At 31.0% G+C, this 17,580-nt stretch overlaps 3 protein-coding genes across 3 annotated transcripts; all 3 read right to left on the bottom strand.

The window, feature by feature from the left end:
- Positions 1-751: 751 nt before the first annotated feature.
- LOC131647264 (uncharacterized) lies at positions 752-3,998 on the bottom strand. The gene is made up of 7 exons (XM_058917174.1): positions 3,742-3,998; positions 3,566-3,655; positions 3,217-3,393; positions 2,645-2,815; positions 2,135-2,374; positions 1,944-2,032; positions 752-1,703 (listed from the first exon to the last, which is right to left on the bottom strand). The coding sequence occupies exons 1-7, from the start codon at positions 3,827-3,829 to the stop codon at positions 897-899; spliced, it is 1,662 nt and encodes a 553-aa protein (XP_058773157.1). The 5' UTR covers positions 3,830-3,998; the 3' UTR covers positions 752-896.
- A 1,038-nt stretch (positions 3,999-5,036) lies between these two features.
- LOC131652756 (ATP synthase subunit epsilon, mitochondrial) lies at positions 5,037-9,038 on the bottom strand. Its single transcript, XM_058922713.1, has 3 exons — positions 8,882-9,038; positions 7,798-8,002; positions 5,037-5,283 (listed from the first exon to the last, which is right to left on the bottom strand). The coding sequence occupies exons 2-3, from the start codon at positions 7,979-7,981 to the stop codon at positions 5,255-5,257; spliced, it is 213 nt and encodes a 70-aa protein (XP_058778696.1). The 5' UTR covers positions 7,982-8,002; positions 8,882-9,038; the 3' UTR covers positions 5,037-5,254.
- Positions 9,039-10,605: 1,567 nt separating this feature from the next.
- On the bottom strand, positions 10,606-16,446 carry LOC131652755 (potassium transporter 8-like). The gene is made up of 8 exons (XM_058922712.1): positions 15,908-16,446; positions 15,295-15,784; positions 15,007-15,060; positions 13,252-13,512; positions 12,997-13,049; positions 12,529-12,652; positions 12,150-12,404; positions 10,606-11,919 (listed from the first exon to the last, which is right to left on the bottom strand). Exons 1-8 carry the CDS (start codon positions 15,944-15,946, stop codon positions 10,862-10,864), a joined length of 2,334 nt encoding a protein of 777 aa, XP_058778695.1. The 5' UTR covers positions 15,947-16,446; the 3' UTR covers positions 10,606-10,861.
- Positions 16,447-17,580: the final 1,134 nt, after the last annotated feature.

Below are 17,580 nucleotides of genomic sequence, written 5' to 3'. Positions count from 1 at the left end.
AAAGTTAAAAATTATTTTACTAACTTATATAAATCAAAAACATTTTAATTTCATAAGTAAATTTTGAATTATTTAAAATTAAATATAATATAAATATAAATATAATATATATACATTATAAATTAAAACACTCATTGTTTTAATTTTTATAATTATTATATAAATGTATAAATATATTTATAATGAATATATAATAATTATTATATAAATATATAATAATTTTTATAAATATATAATAATTATTATAATTATTATATAAATATATAAATATATAAATTAAAACACTCATTTTTTTTAATTATTTTTGTAAATATATAAATATATAATAATTATTATAAATATATAAATATATAAATAAAAAATTATAACTCATTTTGTAAGTGAAATTATTTTAATTTTTTTAATTAAAATTATTTTAAATTTTAAAATATGAATCAAAATAGAAATATATAATAATTATTATTCATAATTCATAAATTATATCAAAATATATAATTATTATTATTCATTACTCATAAATTATATCAAATTTATGATAATTGAATTAATTAATATTCTAAAATTAATTTTTGGGATTTTTTTAGATTTTTTTGTTGGTTCGGAGATGCATCTCCGAATTAGTCAAAATCTCAATTTTTGGGATTTTTTCGGAAATGCACTTCCGAAGTCTGGAAAAATTTAGAAAAAAAAATATTTCGGAAATGCATTTCCGAAGCGGGGTAAAATGGGGTTTTCGCAGGGGGTGACCCCATAGAGAGGTGGGTAAAGAAAAAATCTATAAAATTTTCATTAAGAGTTCCAATACACAAAACTCTCGGAAAAAGTACTACTATCACTTCATATTGCATCAATATGCATGCAATTTGATACTATGAAATCTTCACTAACTATAATCTTCAATAATTTTTGGAGTAACCTACATAATTTAATCTAGGACGAATATTATGGTGACTAAATTTTGGATCACCATAATCAACAGCCTTAATCACCATAGCTTCACGTCTTCCATCATGTTCTTGAACTGCACCAAATACAATCTCATTTGTTTCACAATTCTGCTCATAGTAACTCGATGGAGTGGTTGAAGAATACCGAGTTTGAACTTGGTGTTGTTGTTGGTGTTGCGTCTGAGAATGTTGCTGTTGTTGATGACGATGATGATGTTGTTCGTTATAAGCATTATCCAACATGTTCATGTATGCATGACTACGTTGTGGAATTGTATTTTCTGTCTGTCTGTTTATCTGTGCGGGTGGAGGAAAAATATTTGTTTCGTAGAGACTATTATCTCTTGTTTTTTCCAACATTTCTAATTCCTTATTCGTGTATGGATATGTTTTTCTTTGCGTAGGTGTTTTAGTTTCTGTATTAGGAGGTGGTTCGTCTCCGTCTGGAATGACAAAACTTTCTTGCATCGGCCAAGAATTTGAATGTCGATTTGGATAATGATATTGTTGTTGATGTTGTTGGTATTGATGATATGAGAGTTGTTTTCTTTTGGATCCTACGAACAAGCTTAAAAAGATTTCACCCATGGATGAACTAGAATTCACTAAAAGCCTTCCAAGAGAAACAAAGAAGCCTTCATCATGTTTATCAAATTCATCTTCATTTGGGATCAAAGGAGGCCTAACTGATTTGGGAGTAGGTCTTTGTTGTGATGTAAATTGTGTTCCCATTGTTCGAATATGAGCTCTTGAATCCTAAAAATAAAATGAGATTATCAAATTTCAACTTATATGGCATTGTACATAATTTAAAACAAAAGTTTGCAACAACAATCTGAAATCATCTGATTTTAATTCTCTACAATATTAAAGATAGCGATGTGATTGTAACTGTTATTACAATCTCTATTTAAAGCTCTTTTAATTACTATATATTTTGTAAAAACATTTTCTATTTATCTTTTTCATTTTTAGAAATGTATGAGTAAAACTTACATTCGGAGAAGAAAACATGTCTCTAACTCTCCTCTGAAGTAATGCTAACATATAACCGAAGAATCCAGCACAAACAAGTGCAGCTATTCCTGTAAAATTGTTCATTGCAAACATTTTATATTAGCATATCCCTAAGTATAATAAACAAATAAAAATACCAAGATTATGTTAAATGTGGATCATATTCATACCTAAGGGGAAACTATTGTCATACTCATACTCATCATTAGTACTACTAGTAGTCATGCAATCATGTTGATTGAGTTGAATCTCTCTAATTGCATTGTTTCCTCTATCTACCACCAATAGAGAACAAGTACTACTAACATAAACTATATCAAAATCATTTGAAAATTTTGCTTCTTCACTTGGACCATCAACATGTCCTCCTACTTGGCCCCTTTTTCCTCCACCTGCAATAGTAGTTACCCCTATACAAAAGACATGTCATAGAGTTAAATTAAGTGCTTATAATATAATCACATATTGTAAAAGTGCTTATATAGGATAAAGAAAGAACGGACAATAAAATCAGACACCGACACTGACACGTTAACACTGAAAACAAATTTTATAAAATAAATTAATCAAACGTTATCACGAGTGTCTGTCTTAATTTTGAACACCGACAGTAAGACAGACACATCTCTATTCAGAGGTGTAAGTGCTACAGAACTTATATATAAGTTATTTCTTTATACCTTCATCACTGATCTTTCTGATAGCCATATTCAATGTGTCTGCAATATAAATATTGCCACTATCATCAACTGTAAGCCCTTTAGGGTGGTTAAGTCTTGCATCTCTAGCTCTTCCATCTATATGACCAATATACCCTTCTGAAGATCCAGCAAGCAGCTTTGGTTTGCTATCTATTGTTCATCCATGCATTACACAAAAACCAAACCAACAAAATTATAGATTAATTTTCAAATTAACAATCATATATCAATAAAGAAATTATGGAATATCAAAAAGTGGAACCTTGAGCTTAACAAAAGTTCATTGTTTCTTGGGAATGAAGCAAAGTCATTTGTATAAGGTATGACTAACACAAAAACATTCTTAAAGGACACACACTTGAATTTTGAATCTAGTATATTTGCACAATGAAGCAAAGTAAAAGCCATAAAACAAATCAAAACTTCTAAGTTTGATTCTTTTAGTTTTTAAAAATGTTTTTTTTTCACATAAAAAATTGTAATAAACTAGCTTTAAAAAATGTTTTTTTTTCACATTATTTACTTAGACAATTTAAATAAAAGAAATTTACATTTTGACATTGGGCTTGAGATCTTGTAGACATTACTGTTCTCAGAATCCAGAACCAAAAATTCACCATCTGAAGAAATTTCAATTGAATATGGCTCAATCCCAAGCTTACTTCCATCAAATATTGTTTCGACATTGTAACCACTCTCGAATTTCACCATGGATCGACTATGTTGAACTGAGAAATTATTTTTCATGAAATTAGATAAATGTTAGCACATTAATATAGTAACAAGAAAATCAGAAACTCAATGGAAAATACTAGAAAACATTAATTAAATTAGTGACAGAAAATTTATTTATTTCTTCACTAATTTTGATTTTTTTTGTTTTAGTGGTAAGATTTGTACCTGTTACTTTTGGTTTAGATTTTTGTGATTGTGACCATATCCATTTAAGAAGAGAAGAAACAACATTGGAGACAACTCCAGTAACAATTTCTGCATGTGATGTATGAGTTTAACTATATAATAAATTATAAAAACAAATAATATTTATAGGAGTTTGGAGGTTGTTTTGTACTTACTTGCTGGTGGTGGTGTAGCTGAAGATGGAGATAACAAATTGAGTATAAGAACAAAAGTAAAAAGGAACGTGAAATAATTCTTGGTCATTGTTTGTTTTCCAAGGTTAAGAGACTTAAAGAGCACCAAATTGTGAAATGAAATGGTGACGCATTATAATTCATGGATGGTGTCTAATATAAGCTATTTTGAGAAGAAAAAAAGAGTAGCACTGGCTTTTGTGAAAAGAAAAAGAAAGTGAGGATTTAAGAGATAGAAAAATATATGAGATTAGAGGTTTGGAAGAGGATTTAAGTATTTAAGCATTTTCATCTAATAATTAACTAAAAGTTAAGTGTGAGATCACCTAAGAGCATTTGGATGAGATGGTAAGAAATATCATATAATTTAACGAGAAGTCATAGTTTTCAAACCCAACCGAAAATTTTACTACCTATTATGGTCTTCCTTAATTCAAACAATGCACATATTTTAATTAAATATCTAATTATTTATGTTAAGCCATGTTAATTCTTTGATAACAAATGTGAACTAAAAATATTTTAATGTTTAACCAGTGTGGTATTACACCGTGATAAGATTTTAATATTATAATTTCAGAAACATAAATTGAATTTCACTCAAAATATCGAGTTTAATTGACATGTACTAATTATATAGTTTTACTTAGTCGTCCAATAAAAAATCACAAATATGTCAGGTCACCTAAATGATTTTAAAATATTTTTCGGTAATTAAAACTATATAATTTTCTTAGAAACAGTAATAAAAACAGTCATTAATGTTACTGATATTACTAATAATTTTCCTTATTAAATAAATGCAAACTCAGTTATGGATCCAATACTACAGTAGCGTATGTCTCATGAAAGAGTATCCATAAAATGCATCAAAAGTAACAAATAGTCTTCTTTCACGTTTCTTTCACGTTCTATTTACGTATATTGAAATATTGTACTACAGTGTTAGTGGCATGTCATATTGTCATACCTTCTAGCTTAACATGTGCATCTTCGAATAGTGGCTAGATTTCATGTATTATTGCTATAGTAGCAATTTTCTTTTACTAGTTCTCCGAATCTAGTTTTTATTCCCTTTGCTTTATAATGTCTTTGCTGGTCAAAATGCAAACTTTTTCTTTTTATTAGCAATAACGTTTAGGTTACGCTAATATATACTTGCAATCATGTGGAATGTGGTGCTTTTTCCGAGAATCAGCAACACTTTGAATAATTTTTTACTTAAAATTTCTTTATAACATTTAAATTCATAAGATTCATCCTACTAGGGAGGAATATTATCATGAAAATTATTTCATAAACTTGTGACCCAATTTTGTTGTGCTCAAACTTTAATTATTACAAGACTAACCATGCAAATCCAAATTGCTGCATGTGCCATATCATGGACAAAAAAACAACAATGGAAAATATAAAATCCACAAGGTTCAAAATGTCAATTAACTTCCAGCAGATCTCAAAGAATTCCGCATGCATAGCTTCCACTCATTCCAAGTCAAGCATCTGGGGTGTCTGAACGAAGAGCTGATCAAAAAACAATTGAGCACTTTAATCAGAAATAATACGATAAATACAAGTTAAAATGCAAATAACTGGGAGCCTACGACAGAAAAATGGGCATGTAGCCAAAACAAATATTATGAATTATCAACAATATATTTACTTCAATATTAACCCTTTTTCCTTAGACCCTTGTCAAGTGTAACTTTTCTTGGTTTCTAAGTGTGTTTCAAATAAACATCATTGTATAAAACTGTGTCAAAGGAAAAGTAATTTATGTGAATGTTTTTACTCTAGAAGCAAATTTGACAAAAGCCTGGTGCAAATTTCTAAACCTAAAGAAAATAATCGTATTAGAATGGTATTAGAGTGGAATCGAAACAAATTTGAAGCAAAACTCAATGAAAATATAATCGCTTTTCATTCAGTTTGAGGTTTGAAACAAAAACTATTTTTTGAAGGAAAATCTTTACCAAAATCACATGGGATTAATGTGATTTTAAAGGGTTTGAATTCAAATTAAATTAGTGTGACAAGTATTTATTGCACACGGAGATCAGGTTGTTACAATGAGTTAGAAACAACCAACAAATGATATCATCAAGCAGTGTCCATAGAATTTGGAATAGAACAACCCATGACAAAAGTTGGAAAAGCATCCTCTCATGACATGGTTTATGTTTTGTGAAGTAATGAAGTAGAAAAGCAAGAAAGTAGGTGAGTAGCAGTGAAGCACGGAGACTCTACATGAACACCCCAACACTGCTAATGTCCAAAATATAGAACATCTCAACACTGCTAATGTCCAAAATATAGGACACCAGAACACAGCATATTTTCTATGTATAAATTATAATACTAGCATGACAAGAATTAAAATTGAGTTAAGAGGAATTATAACAAATTTATGATAAGAAAATGGACGATGCATTTTAAAGCAATTAATTAATAATTTAAAGATAATGAGCCTCACAAAAAAAAAAAGAGACATCACTCTGCTATTTATCTTAAAACGTAAAAGATCTACTAATCTAGGATTAGGAGTGGCTTGAGAAGTGTCTCGCCAAAAGCAAATGTCAGCAGCTCAGTATCTAGCTGAGTGTCCAAGATGTGTCTAACAGATGCTCTAGCCAAAAAAAAATATTGCAAGGTGTGTCTACTAGGAGTCAGAACTAAAAATATATAGTCTTTAGTTGGATATTGCTGAGGTGAACACACATGTCAAAGGCGTGTATGATAAGTGTCAGTGTCTCAAATGTGTCCGCTTGACAGAGCACTTTGGAAAGTTGTGCGTGCTTCAGAGGCGAGTAGTTCTCCACATTGAACCGAAAATGATCCTCTCATAACAAGGTTGTGTTTTGTGAAGAAAAGGGATATACACAGACATAAAGATCCTAAAATAAGTTGCACCTATGATTCATATATGTATACACTACAATTTGTGGTGCCATATCTTTAGATAAATAAGTAAATAACTGAGATAATCCATTCTTAGACTACAATTTGTGGTGCCATATCTTTAGATAAATAAATGAGACAACCTATTCCTAGACTCAACATTTTGTTTGAAAAATCATTAACTGAAGCAAATTAACCCTGAAATTCATAATTAGGGTATGAAATGAAACATGATAGCAACTACTTAAAATAAAAAACCACAAGGAAACTATATAACATATACTCATACTAAGTACTCACATATGTTAAATTTAATTTAGTATATCATAACTATGTTTTTTGTTATGGGTACAATGATCATATTAATTCTTTATAACATATAATTAATATGTAATGTATGATATTTTATTTTAGAAACTACTTAAGTCTGTTTATTTTATGAATCAAACAATCCAATTTTTACAATTTTATGAAAACGTGCTTGAAAGTTACAGCATAACCATCACATTAAATTTTAACGGGTGAGTTGAGTCTAAAGTCCACTAATTTTACGAACCTACACATTTTGCATTGTTAGCGTAGATCAATGAAGGATGTCACAATCACATGAAGGCTACATTCCTCCTTCCACAGACGGCTGATGCCTTACGTTTCTACCTATCTTCTTGATCATAGCCAATAAATAAGAAACAAAGTATCTCTTGTATTCACAAACAACAATGGCTACAATGTTCTGGGTTCTTACTTTACTAAGCCTCAGCTGCCTATGATTCATATATGTATACACTACAATTTGTGGTGCCATATCTTTAGATAAATAAATGAGACAACCCATTCCTAGACTACAAATTGTGGTGCCATATCTTTAGATAAATAAATGAGACAACCCATTCCTAGACTACAAATTGTGGTGCCATATCTTTAGATAAATAAATGAGACAACCCATCCCTAGACTACAAATTGTGGTGCCATATCTTTAGATAAATAAATGAGACAACCCATTCCTAGACTCAACATTTTGTTTGAAAAATCATTAATTGAAGCAAATTAACCCTGAAATTTGTAATTAGGGTATGAAATGAAACATGATAGCAACTAGATTTGTATGATAAAAAGAAGAGAGAGAAAAGGGACCGTACTAGGTTTTTCAGGTTTGCCATCAACCCATTTCGAAAGAGAGAAATGGACTTTCTCACGAGCAATAGCTTCGGTCTTGTGAGGTTCCTTCAGGGCATTCCTGACAAGATTCGCGCATATGTTGGAGTAAGTTATGTATGTCATCCCCGCTGCCCTCCAGAATGGGACTGCTCCGGTTGATGCCATTGATTGATTGATGATAAGGCCCTGTTTGGATATAAAATGATGTTTGAATGTACATAGAAAGTTGTCTAGTCATGTGAATATCCAAATGAGACATGTGGAAGAAACATTGATATCAAAATACTCATATTCCAAAAAGCACTTCATTCCCATTAAACCATCAAAAGCTTTCAAAGAGATACACCACAAACTAATGCAAAAAATATGTAGAACCCAAAACCACTCTAGAAACTGTAACAAATACTCACTGCCCATGGAAATACAGTAGAGATACAAATTGATAAGACAAGCATATACAAAGAAGGTATGAACCACACACACGATAAACATGACACGGACACCGGTAATAATTTAAAAAAATAAATTTATTAAACATAATCCCAAGTATCGGTTTCGGACACCAACGCTGACACGGACACACTTTTTCCAGAGGTGTTTGTGCTACAGAGCAAAGAAGTGATAAATAAGTCAGTCATGATTTGATATGTTGACAAAAAATTGAAACATGGGGTTGAGATTCATGTTGATATTCCATCTAAACTCAGCTTTGAAGCCAAATACATAATTACTGCTGCAAAGTATATACAGAAGAAACCGACATAGCTTCGAAGCTCATGTTGAACAAAAATACGTAAATACAGAAGAATCAAGAAACTATAGGACATAGAAATATAAATCAATTACAATTTCAACAATAAATTTCTCAATGCAGAAGAATCAATTACAATTACAACCAAGCTAAATCACGTAGTCTCAAACAAATTCAGATTACGAAATTTCTCATTCAAACCAATACGATTCGAGAAACAAGCAAAATGGATCACACAAAAAAGGAGGAACAAACAAAAATCAGAAGATTGAAGATGCAAATCGTATAATGAAAAGGAACGTTGATTAATTTACCTGAGTTGAAGATGAAGAGGCAGAAGCTAGGGTTCGTTCGCGGAGGTTAAGTTCTATCGGTGGTTGTGAGTGTTCAGATTGGATTCCTCAGGCGAGAGTTGCGAGAAGTATTCGTTTTCGTTATATTGGATCATAAGATTTTGGGAATTCATAAGCCCAAATTTGCATTTTATTTCATACCCCCATAGCTGAAATTCTTACCCCACAATTTGTGTTAACTCAATTCTGCCCTTAGTACATTTGAAAAACTAGGTATAGTAATTGTGGGGTAGACTTTTCTAAGTGGACCATTCTTACAAATACCGTTTGCTTTATCCAACTAATTGAACCACTTCTTAATAAAAATAAATCTATTCGGACCATAAACAAGCACCAATTCAATATTTTTGAAGAGTTAAGATCCTCTACATTTCTCAAAAGAAATGGAGAGTTTCATTATCAAAGTTTTGATGAATAATGCATATATGTTGTTGAAAAGTGTGACATATATTTGTATAATTTGATTTTTATATCATGAAAACTTTAGTAATGAAGTTCTCTATTCCTTTTGAGAAATGCAGAGGATCTTAGCTCAGTTTTGAAGTGTTTTTATGTTATGTTTAACAAATATAAGAAAAAACTAAACCAGTTTTATTGGTGTTTTATTGGTGATTAATAGAGGTTAAATTGTGGTTGGTCGTCATAGTATAGTTAGGATTGGAAAATATGTCGGTTTTGGTCAATGTCATGTCCAAAAATTATATTCGACGTAAGTTGCAATTTTATTCTAGAGGCTCGATTTCGAACAATAAACTTTCAATTTTTGACGGATACGGTAAATCGATTTGACAGATTAATCTAATGTATTTGATCGGTTTAATATTTATAAATTCACAAACATTATTTTTTAATTAAAAACACTATCAAATTTTTTTGTCGTGTAGCCTAATGGCTGGAGTTCATAGTTTAAAGATGAACAAATGGAATGTCGTAGATTCGAATTGGTAACCCTTAACTAAGTTGACTTAACGGGACAAAATTATCAAAATTTTAGAATAGTCCAAAGAAGAGCTATTTTTTATTATTGAAATTTCTTTATTATTACACGATATCATTTGACATTAATTTCATCAGTGTTATACTTTAAACCACAACTCAAAAATTTATATTGCATTATATTCTTTTGGGTACACAATGTCACATTAGATTATAAAAATGGTAATAATCTAATATTACATTATATTCTTTTGGGTACACAATGCCACATTAGATTATAAAAATGATAATAATCTAACAACTAAGAACCCCATTTTTATAATGGGTCAGCTATATAATAAAATAAATATTAGTTGTGTTCGGTCGAATTCGGTTCTGACATATCCAAAATAATTATTCGAAGCCGATCAAAACAACCCTATATAGTACTCAAATTAAACAAGTGAATCAACCCGACACCCAATTTCATCCAATCAGTTTGCACAAAAAAGATAATAGATCAATCGGTTTCAATTGACGGTTGAAATTTGTCCACCTTAATATCAGTAGAGAAAATTAGAGTGATAGATGATAATGGTTGGATTAATAATCACCTTGATGTTTGATAAGGGTAGTGTAATAGTCGATAATGGCCGGATTGATGATTAATAATGACCGGAGTGACGGTCAGGATGATTAATAGAGGTTGGATTTGTTGTCTCATCAATTTCTTTCATAGTTTTCTCTTTTTCTCAAAATACTCACAAAAATATCATGAAAACTTAAACTTGATCTACATTTCAATATTCATGAATGAAAAGACCTTGATATTCAGGGAATTAGTCCCTACAAATATCTTATTTATGTACACCAAGAAAATACAAAATGAAACAAAAAGTTGGTAGCAATTTTACTCATAAAGAAACTTGGACTTAGAGTGTCACTATACAAAATGCCACCATTTATCTTGTATAAGGATCCACTAGATACAAAACTAGCTATTAACTAATTGCACTAGCCAAAAACTCATACATGATATATCATACCTACCTCTAAGGTAGATGCATGAGGTAAACTTAAAGCATATGTTGGTCCTCTTGAGTTTCTCCTTAAGAAATCATAGCCATAATTTATAACAACTCTCTTTATCCAACTTGATCCTCTCTTTGCTCTCACATATGAATGACTCATTATGAATGCCATTCCAGCTTCCTTTGCTTCCGTAAGTTCAAGCAATTCTGCCCTTGTATCCATATTCATCTGCGGACTATCCGGCACAACAAACCTCACTCTCTTCTTCACTTTTTTCGGCGGCTTAACTTCCTTCAACTCCGACGAAGTTCCTTCTATTTGAGAATTATTATCTTGATTGTCTTCCGAAATCTTTACACCGTCGGAGTTTGACGACGAAGCCGCGACAACGGTCATCTTTGTATCGTCTTCGAAACTTCCTAACCCTGAGCTGTATTCAGAAATATCCGATCTGATAAACTCTGCTATGCTGCAAATAAGATCATTTTCAAACTCCATGTCATCTTTATGTACGTCACGGTAGCCATACCGTGCTATGCACCTATAAAGCCTATATTCCTTTGGTCCAATTCTACCAACTAAGAATCTCTCTCGAGGTGCAACGTGCGGTACCGGGACGGATTTGATGCATAGAAAGATTACAACTTGGTGAAAAGCAGGGAGATTGGTAACAAAATGAGAGAAGATAGCCGGAATCCCAGCTACAAGCTCGGTGTGTATTAGGCCAATACCTTTAACCCTTACGATTCCAAGAGTCGGGCCTAAACCAAGGAGCCAATTAATAGCGACCTTATTTTGAACATCGAACTCATATTTCATAACCGTCCCATAGTGCCATACATACATGATAAGAAGAAAGATGAGTGAAAGGGCAATAGGGACCCAAGCACCTTCACGGAACTTGATGAGTGAGGCAGAGAAATAGAGTGCTTCAATGGAACCAAAGAACAATAAAAAGCAGATAGCTACCCAACCACTTTTGTGCCAACATAAGACTATAACCAGAGACATCAGGCATGTGGTCACCAGCATGACAGCTATCACAGCCAAACCTGTTTATCAAAAGAAAACAAATAATCATGATTATACACCAAACATATGCTAAAGATCTATGAAGTATCGACACAGACATGGACGCCACCGAACACAAAACTGATAGTTAAGATGATTGATCATGTCAAAGGCGAAAACTTAGAATAATATAGCACATCAATGTAGTCAAAGTTTTGAGATGCAATTGGATTGAACAATACATGAAATTATTCCAAAATGGTGGAGTTACCTGCAGCATTTCCGAGGCGCTTGGTATCTCGAAAACCAATTGTAACAGCCAGGCAAAGAAGCATCAGACTCCAGTTGATCTCAGGAATGTAAATCTGACCATGTATTTTGGATGATGTATGAACGATTTTGACTTTTGGGAAGCATCCTAAAGAGGAACACTGTTTGATTATCGAGAAAGTTCCGGTGATGATAGCTTGACTTCCAACCACAGCTTGAAGTATGGCTATGGCAAGAACAGGCCATCTAAGTTTTACTAAAAAAATGAGAAAAAGAAAAGTTAAGCTATATATCTAGATAAGCACTAATCATTCTTTGAAAAGTTAAGATATATATCAAGTTAAGCACTATCTATGTAGAGAATATCGCAAAGAACCTACCTGGTACAGACACATAAAACCCGATTCTATAGTCACTTTCAAGGGAATGATGCTTGGAAAGATAAGCAGCTTGTCCCATATAGGCTAAGATCAAAGAAGGGTATACCAAGAAAGTGAAAGCAATCTGCAGGTAAATGACTTTTTGTTAAAACAGGCCGTCAAAGAAAGTAAAAGGTGATACTTTACAAGATCTTCAGTAAAGAATGCACCAAATGCACACATTGTATACATAATACATATCATAGTTACTCTGACGAACAGTTTAGTGCATGTTTGGATTGAAGGTGGTTTTGGCAGAATCACGTTGGACGATCGTGGTTTTTGACATAATCACGGTGTCACCATAATTTCACCAGTCTCGCCGCCAATTCAAGCAGAAGTACACTTAGACAATTCATCACTTCCATACAACATTTGTTCATAATTTAGAATTCGAAGTACCAAATAAAAGGCTTCACTTATGTTTACCTGAATAGACAATTGCGAAAAGTGTCCTAAATCAGCAAACATAGCTTCTGAGCCTGCAACATTTAGCCAACAATATCAAATAAGGATCAAGCATACAGGAACACATTTTTCTTAACATAGGCCCAATTATGATAAACAACATAATTAAGCGCTAATAGCATAAGCGCTTATCATATAAGTGTGTATGTATAAGTTATTAATAACAAAATTAACTAAAGTTAATAGATAAACTCAAATAAGTCTCATACTCCATACCTGTTATACACAATAGAATCCCTCCCAACGACTTCCAACCTCCTGATTGAGTCTTTTTCAGAAATTTGAACATGTAGTATGGGGAGAGAGCTTGGTAAACATGTGGATTCCAGTGGATTATATTATAAATACCAATAGAACTGATGCATATCAGCCACGTCAACACAACAGGTGCGAAAAGAGATCCAATCCGGTGAGTTCCGTAATGTTGAAGCGCAAATAAAAACAACAGTACTACACAAGCAACCGGAACCTCCACATCTGCATAACCAACTTACATCAGTATTAACAGTGGAAACAAAAGCAAGCGTACAACTTTATTAAGCACTTATAGTTATAACATAAGCACTTTTCGTATAAGTGCTTATCTATATACTATTTTTCTAAAAATTAAAAAAAAAATCAAATAATTTCAATGAAGTTGTTATTAACAGTGATTCAAATGACTTTTCTATAAAACAACAGAACAATCTTAACAGATTTCAAACTAGCAAAAGCCAAAAAGAAAAAGTTGGGTCAATATATAAAAGTGTAATTGGGGTGACTTCATGCTACAGTATTTGAACAACTACAATTTGTTGAAGTTGACAGAATTAGGCCATAGATAATCATTATTTATAAATCAAAGTGGGATTACACACACTGTACATGACAAGTCTAATAGTGCCAATACCTAATTTTGTGGCCAATCAAATAATCAATGACTTTTCCAGGTTGATCCACGTCGATTTATCGAATGAAATCCCATCCAAATCACAGTACTTTATATTATACTAACTTATAATCTAATGAAAGGTTAACTTTATAAAGGAATTAACTTTTGTTTTAATACTTGATCTTAAGATTACTAAACTTTACATCTTAGCCACATGTTTTTAATATTCTAATCAACTCAAGATCGATTACATAATTAGATACATGTTTTAGCACAAAAGTGACTTTTGAAATTGGTTCTCCATATTCTTCCACTAATTTAAATAGCATGCAACAATAGGTAACATGAAAAGAAAATGGTTAAAAATAAGATTTCATTCATGCATTAAACAAATTGATTTTGATACCAAACCAAACTTTTAATGTTATTATTATCTTTAAATTATCTTGACAGCATATATGCCATTGACTAAGACAAATGCAATGTCACATTTTATAAGATATACAAACAATGAGGATTATTCTAAATTGGTAAATTATTGTAAGAACATATTCCGAAGAATTGTTCAGTTCATGATACCAAACATTTTGATATATACTCATCATCAAAGTTGGATTCTGTGAAACAAATCAATTAGTTTAGTCTGCAATTGTAAGCTACAAGTAGCATCATACAAAATAAAATTAAAAAATTGATTATTAAATAAAGAACTCCAAGTTGTGTATTAAAAATTGGACAGCTTTTTCCAGTTTACTCAGATTATCAAAAAGGCCTTTTTTTAGCAGCAAATACCACTTATAGTAGTAAAAGCATAATCTTCTTAAAATAGAAGCTAGATTATTATCACTATTGCATTACAAGTGGTGTTTTAAAATCGAACCAAAAGGTTGAACCGGTTGAACCATGAACCAGCCTTTATTAAATTGCTCAAACCATGAAACAGTTAAAGCAATTTAATGCGGTTGAATGAAATTCAGAGGTCTAGAAGGTTCAATCTCTGGTTCAATTTTTAAAATATTGACTAAAAGTTTGAAGAAAAAAAAAAAAAAAAAACAAAACAAAACAAAACTAATTTTTTTTTTCTTCAAAAAGGAACTTACATTTGTGCTGCTCTTTAGACATGGAAAGCTCTAAACCTGATATTGCAGAAAAAACTGCAAAAATGGCAAAAAGCCACAAAAGTGAGTCACCACCAAGATCAAATATTTTCACTATGTGCAATGAAATCACATAAAAATTACACCTTGAAGCTAACAAAATCACGGGGCCACAGTGATTTCACCAAACTCAATGTAATTCCAAAATCACGGTGGCTCGCTGTAATTCTGGCAATTTCATTGCTAATCAAAACATGCAAAGAGTATTAATGTATCAGAAATCACAAGTACCAGAAATTGCTGGTGTGAGAACACCATCACCAATAACCATGCATGTCCCAATCAAAGCAAGAACAAGAAGCACCCTTTGAAGCACCCTATATTTCTCCAACAAAGATTTCAAACTAGACCCAACATTTCTCTTATTGGTTGCAGCAGTTCCGTCCATTGTGTACTGTGTCAAATCCTCATCTGCAAGCTGTGTGTTAGGCATCAAACTCACACGAGCATGTCTGCATAGCAAAGAGTACAAAGCAAAAGTCCCTCCTTCACCATTATCATCAGCTCTCAACACAATGAACACATACTTGAAAAGTGGAATCAGTGTCAGTGTCCAAAACACAAAAGACAGCACACCAAAGATTTCTTCATTTGTGTCCGAATGTTCAATATCCTCAGCAAAAGCACTTTTGTAAACAAAAAGTGGAGAAGTGCTTAAATCTCCATACACAACTCCTAAACTTTGATAAGCCAAAACCAACACATGCTTCCATGATTCCTCCTACAAAGAGAGAGAAAAAATCACATAATTAATTAAAGCAAAGATTTTTTGAAGATATTTTATATTTCTGAAATTCCAACATGATACAGACATAAACACAAACATGTTCTGTTCCATACTTACCTTAATTGGGTTCTTGTGAAACACAGACTCAAGATCCATGATGAGAGAATTAGAGTTTTAGAGAACTAAAAAGAAACCATTTTTATATGACCCTTATGAATAATCACAAATCCCAAATGAAATAACAAGTCAAAGAGAAACAAAAACCGAAATTTAAGAGAAAAAGAAAAGTACTTTTTGTTAATGACTCAATGGTCCAGTGTCTATGTATGTGTATATATGTATGAATACGTAACTACTAACTTTTTCTCTACTATTTTAAAAATATATATATTATAATTTTAATTTATATAATAAAAAAAAGTGTGTATTAGGGGAAAAGTGGTTGAACAATAGAGTGACAAATGCAGACAAAAGAAGAACAAACACGAAACACAACAAACAATAAAGAGTTTAGAGAATGGTGATGTGATGAGGTAAGGTTGTTGTTGGAGAAGGAGCTTTGGAGAAATGGTGATGACAATAATAATGAGTGGATGGGTGAGAATGAGAGAGAGAGGTGGTGAAACTGAAATGTTGGTGGAGATGGGGAAGGTGAGGTTTTAGGTTTTTTGTTTGGAGTGTATTTGGATTTTTGAAGTTACTGGTAGTAATTTCATTTGGTATATATAATTAAAAACTTTAATTTTGTTATTGACTAAACATTAGTATCTCTTGAATAACATCTCCAATTTTCTTTATTACAATAACTACTATTAACTCATATATATCCTTTAGTCAAATAAGTACTTAAATACATTAATCCTTTAGTCAAAATAAATTAATTTTTTTATAAAAAAATTAAATTGATTATTATAATAAATTTATTTTTGCAACAAAAAAAATTGTATAATAATAATTACTAAAGTTAACAATTTTAAAAATAGTATATTTTATTTTAAGAAAAATAGCTGTATTTCTAATAGAATATAAAATAGTTAATTTATATATAGCAAACTGTGTATCTAGTCTTACATAATTTTGTTTTACTTAAAAAATATTAATTTAAATTAATAAAATATATGAAAAAATAAATAATTTAATGTCCTTAAAATTGAAAAATAATACACTTATAAAAAAAACTTACACCATTCAAGCTAATAATATAAAACATAAAATGGTAAAATATCATCTGATTTTTTTACTAAATGGAGATAACACCTATACACCTCAAATTTTTTTATAAAACAAATCAAACTAATTACTATAATAAGTTTATTTTTTGCCAAAACAAAATTATCATGGTAATAAATACTAAAGATAACAATTTTAATAATATTAAATTATTTTTTGAAAAATATTTGTATTAATAATATTTGTATATAGAAAGTAATATAAGGAATATTTTGGGGTGATGAAAGAAAATAAATATAATGGAAAACAGTTGTACTAGTATTACACGTGTGTGTGAGGATAGGAACAATGTTTGTTCCACGGTGAGAGGGAGCATTAACAATCTTCCAAGTCCCAACAGCCAGCGCACAGTAATTGGGACTACTTGGAGGGATACAATCACCTAACACTGACTAGTGACCACTTCTTGAAATTGTCACGTCCATTTTATGTACGTAATTATTTTAGTATTACTTTTGTATCTACTAAATTGTCATGTCCTTATAATTTGATGAAATACATTAAATAAGTTAATGTATTTTATTTTATTTTAATTTAAATAAGTTATATTAATATTTCTT

This window comes from Vicia villosa, linkage group LG2, assembly GCF_029867415.1.
Source record: "Vicia villosa cultivar HV-30 ecotype Madison, WI linkage group LG2, Vvil1.0, whole genome shotgun sequence".
NCBI classification, from domain to species: domain Eukaryota; kingdom Viridiplantae; phylum Streptophyta; class Magnoliopsida; order Fabales; family Fabaceae; genus Vicia; species Vicia villosa.
This window is presented reverse-complemented; position numbering and strand designations above follow the sequence as displayed.

Coding starts and splice junctions, on each gene's coding strand:
- LOC131647264 (XM_058917174.1), bottom strand. CDS start 3,829: ATGACCAAGAATTATTTCACGTTCCTTTTTACTTTTGTTCTTATACTC. Junction 2,033..2,134: donor TGACAATAGTTTCCCCTTAG/GTATGAATATGA, acceptor ACAATTTTACAG/GAATAGCTGCACTTGTTTGT. Junction 1,704..1,943: donor ACATGTTTTCTTCTCCGAAT/GTAAGTTTTACT, acceptor TTTTATTTTTAG/GATTCAAGAGCTCATATTCG.
- LOC131652755 (XM_058922712.1), bottom strand. CDS start 15,946: ATGGATCTTGAGTCTGTGTTTCACAAGAACCCAATTAAG. Junction 13,050..13,251: donor GATTCTATTGTGTATAACAG/GTATGGAGTATG, acceptor TAAATGTTGCAG/GCTCAGAAGCTATGTTTGCT. Junction 12,653..12,996: donor TTTCGCAATTGTCTATTCAG/GTAAACATAAGT, acceptor ATTTACCTGCAG/ATTGCTTTCACTTTCTTGGT.
- LOC131652756 (XM_058922713.1), bottom strand. CDS start 7,981: ATGGCATCAACCGGAGCAGTCCCATTCTGGAGGGCAGCGGGGATGACA. Junction 5,284..7,797: donor TGGCAAACCTGAAAAACCTA/GTACGGTCCCTT, acceptor TTTTTTGATCAG/CTCTTCGTTCAGACACCCCA.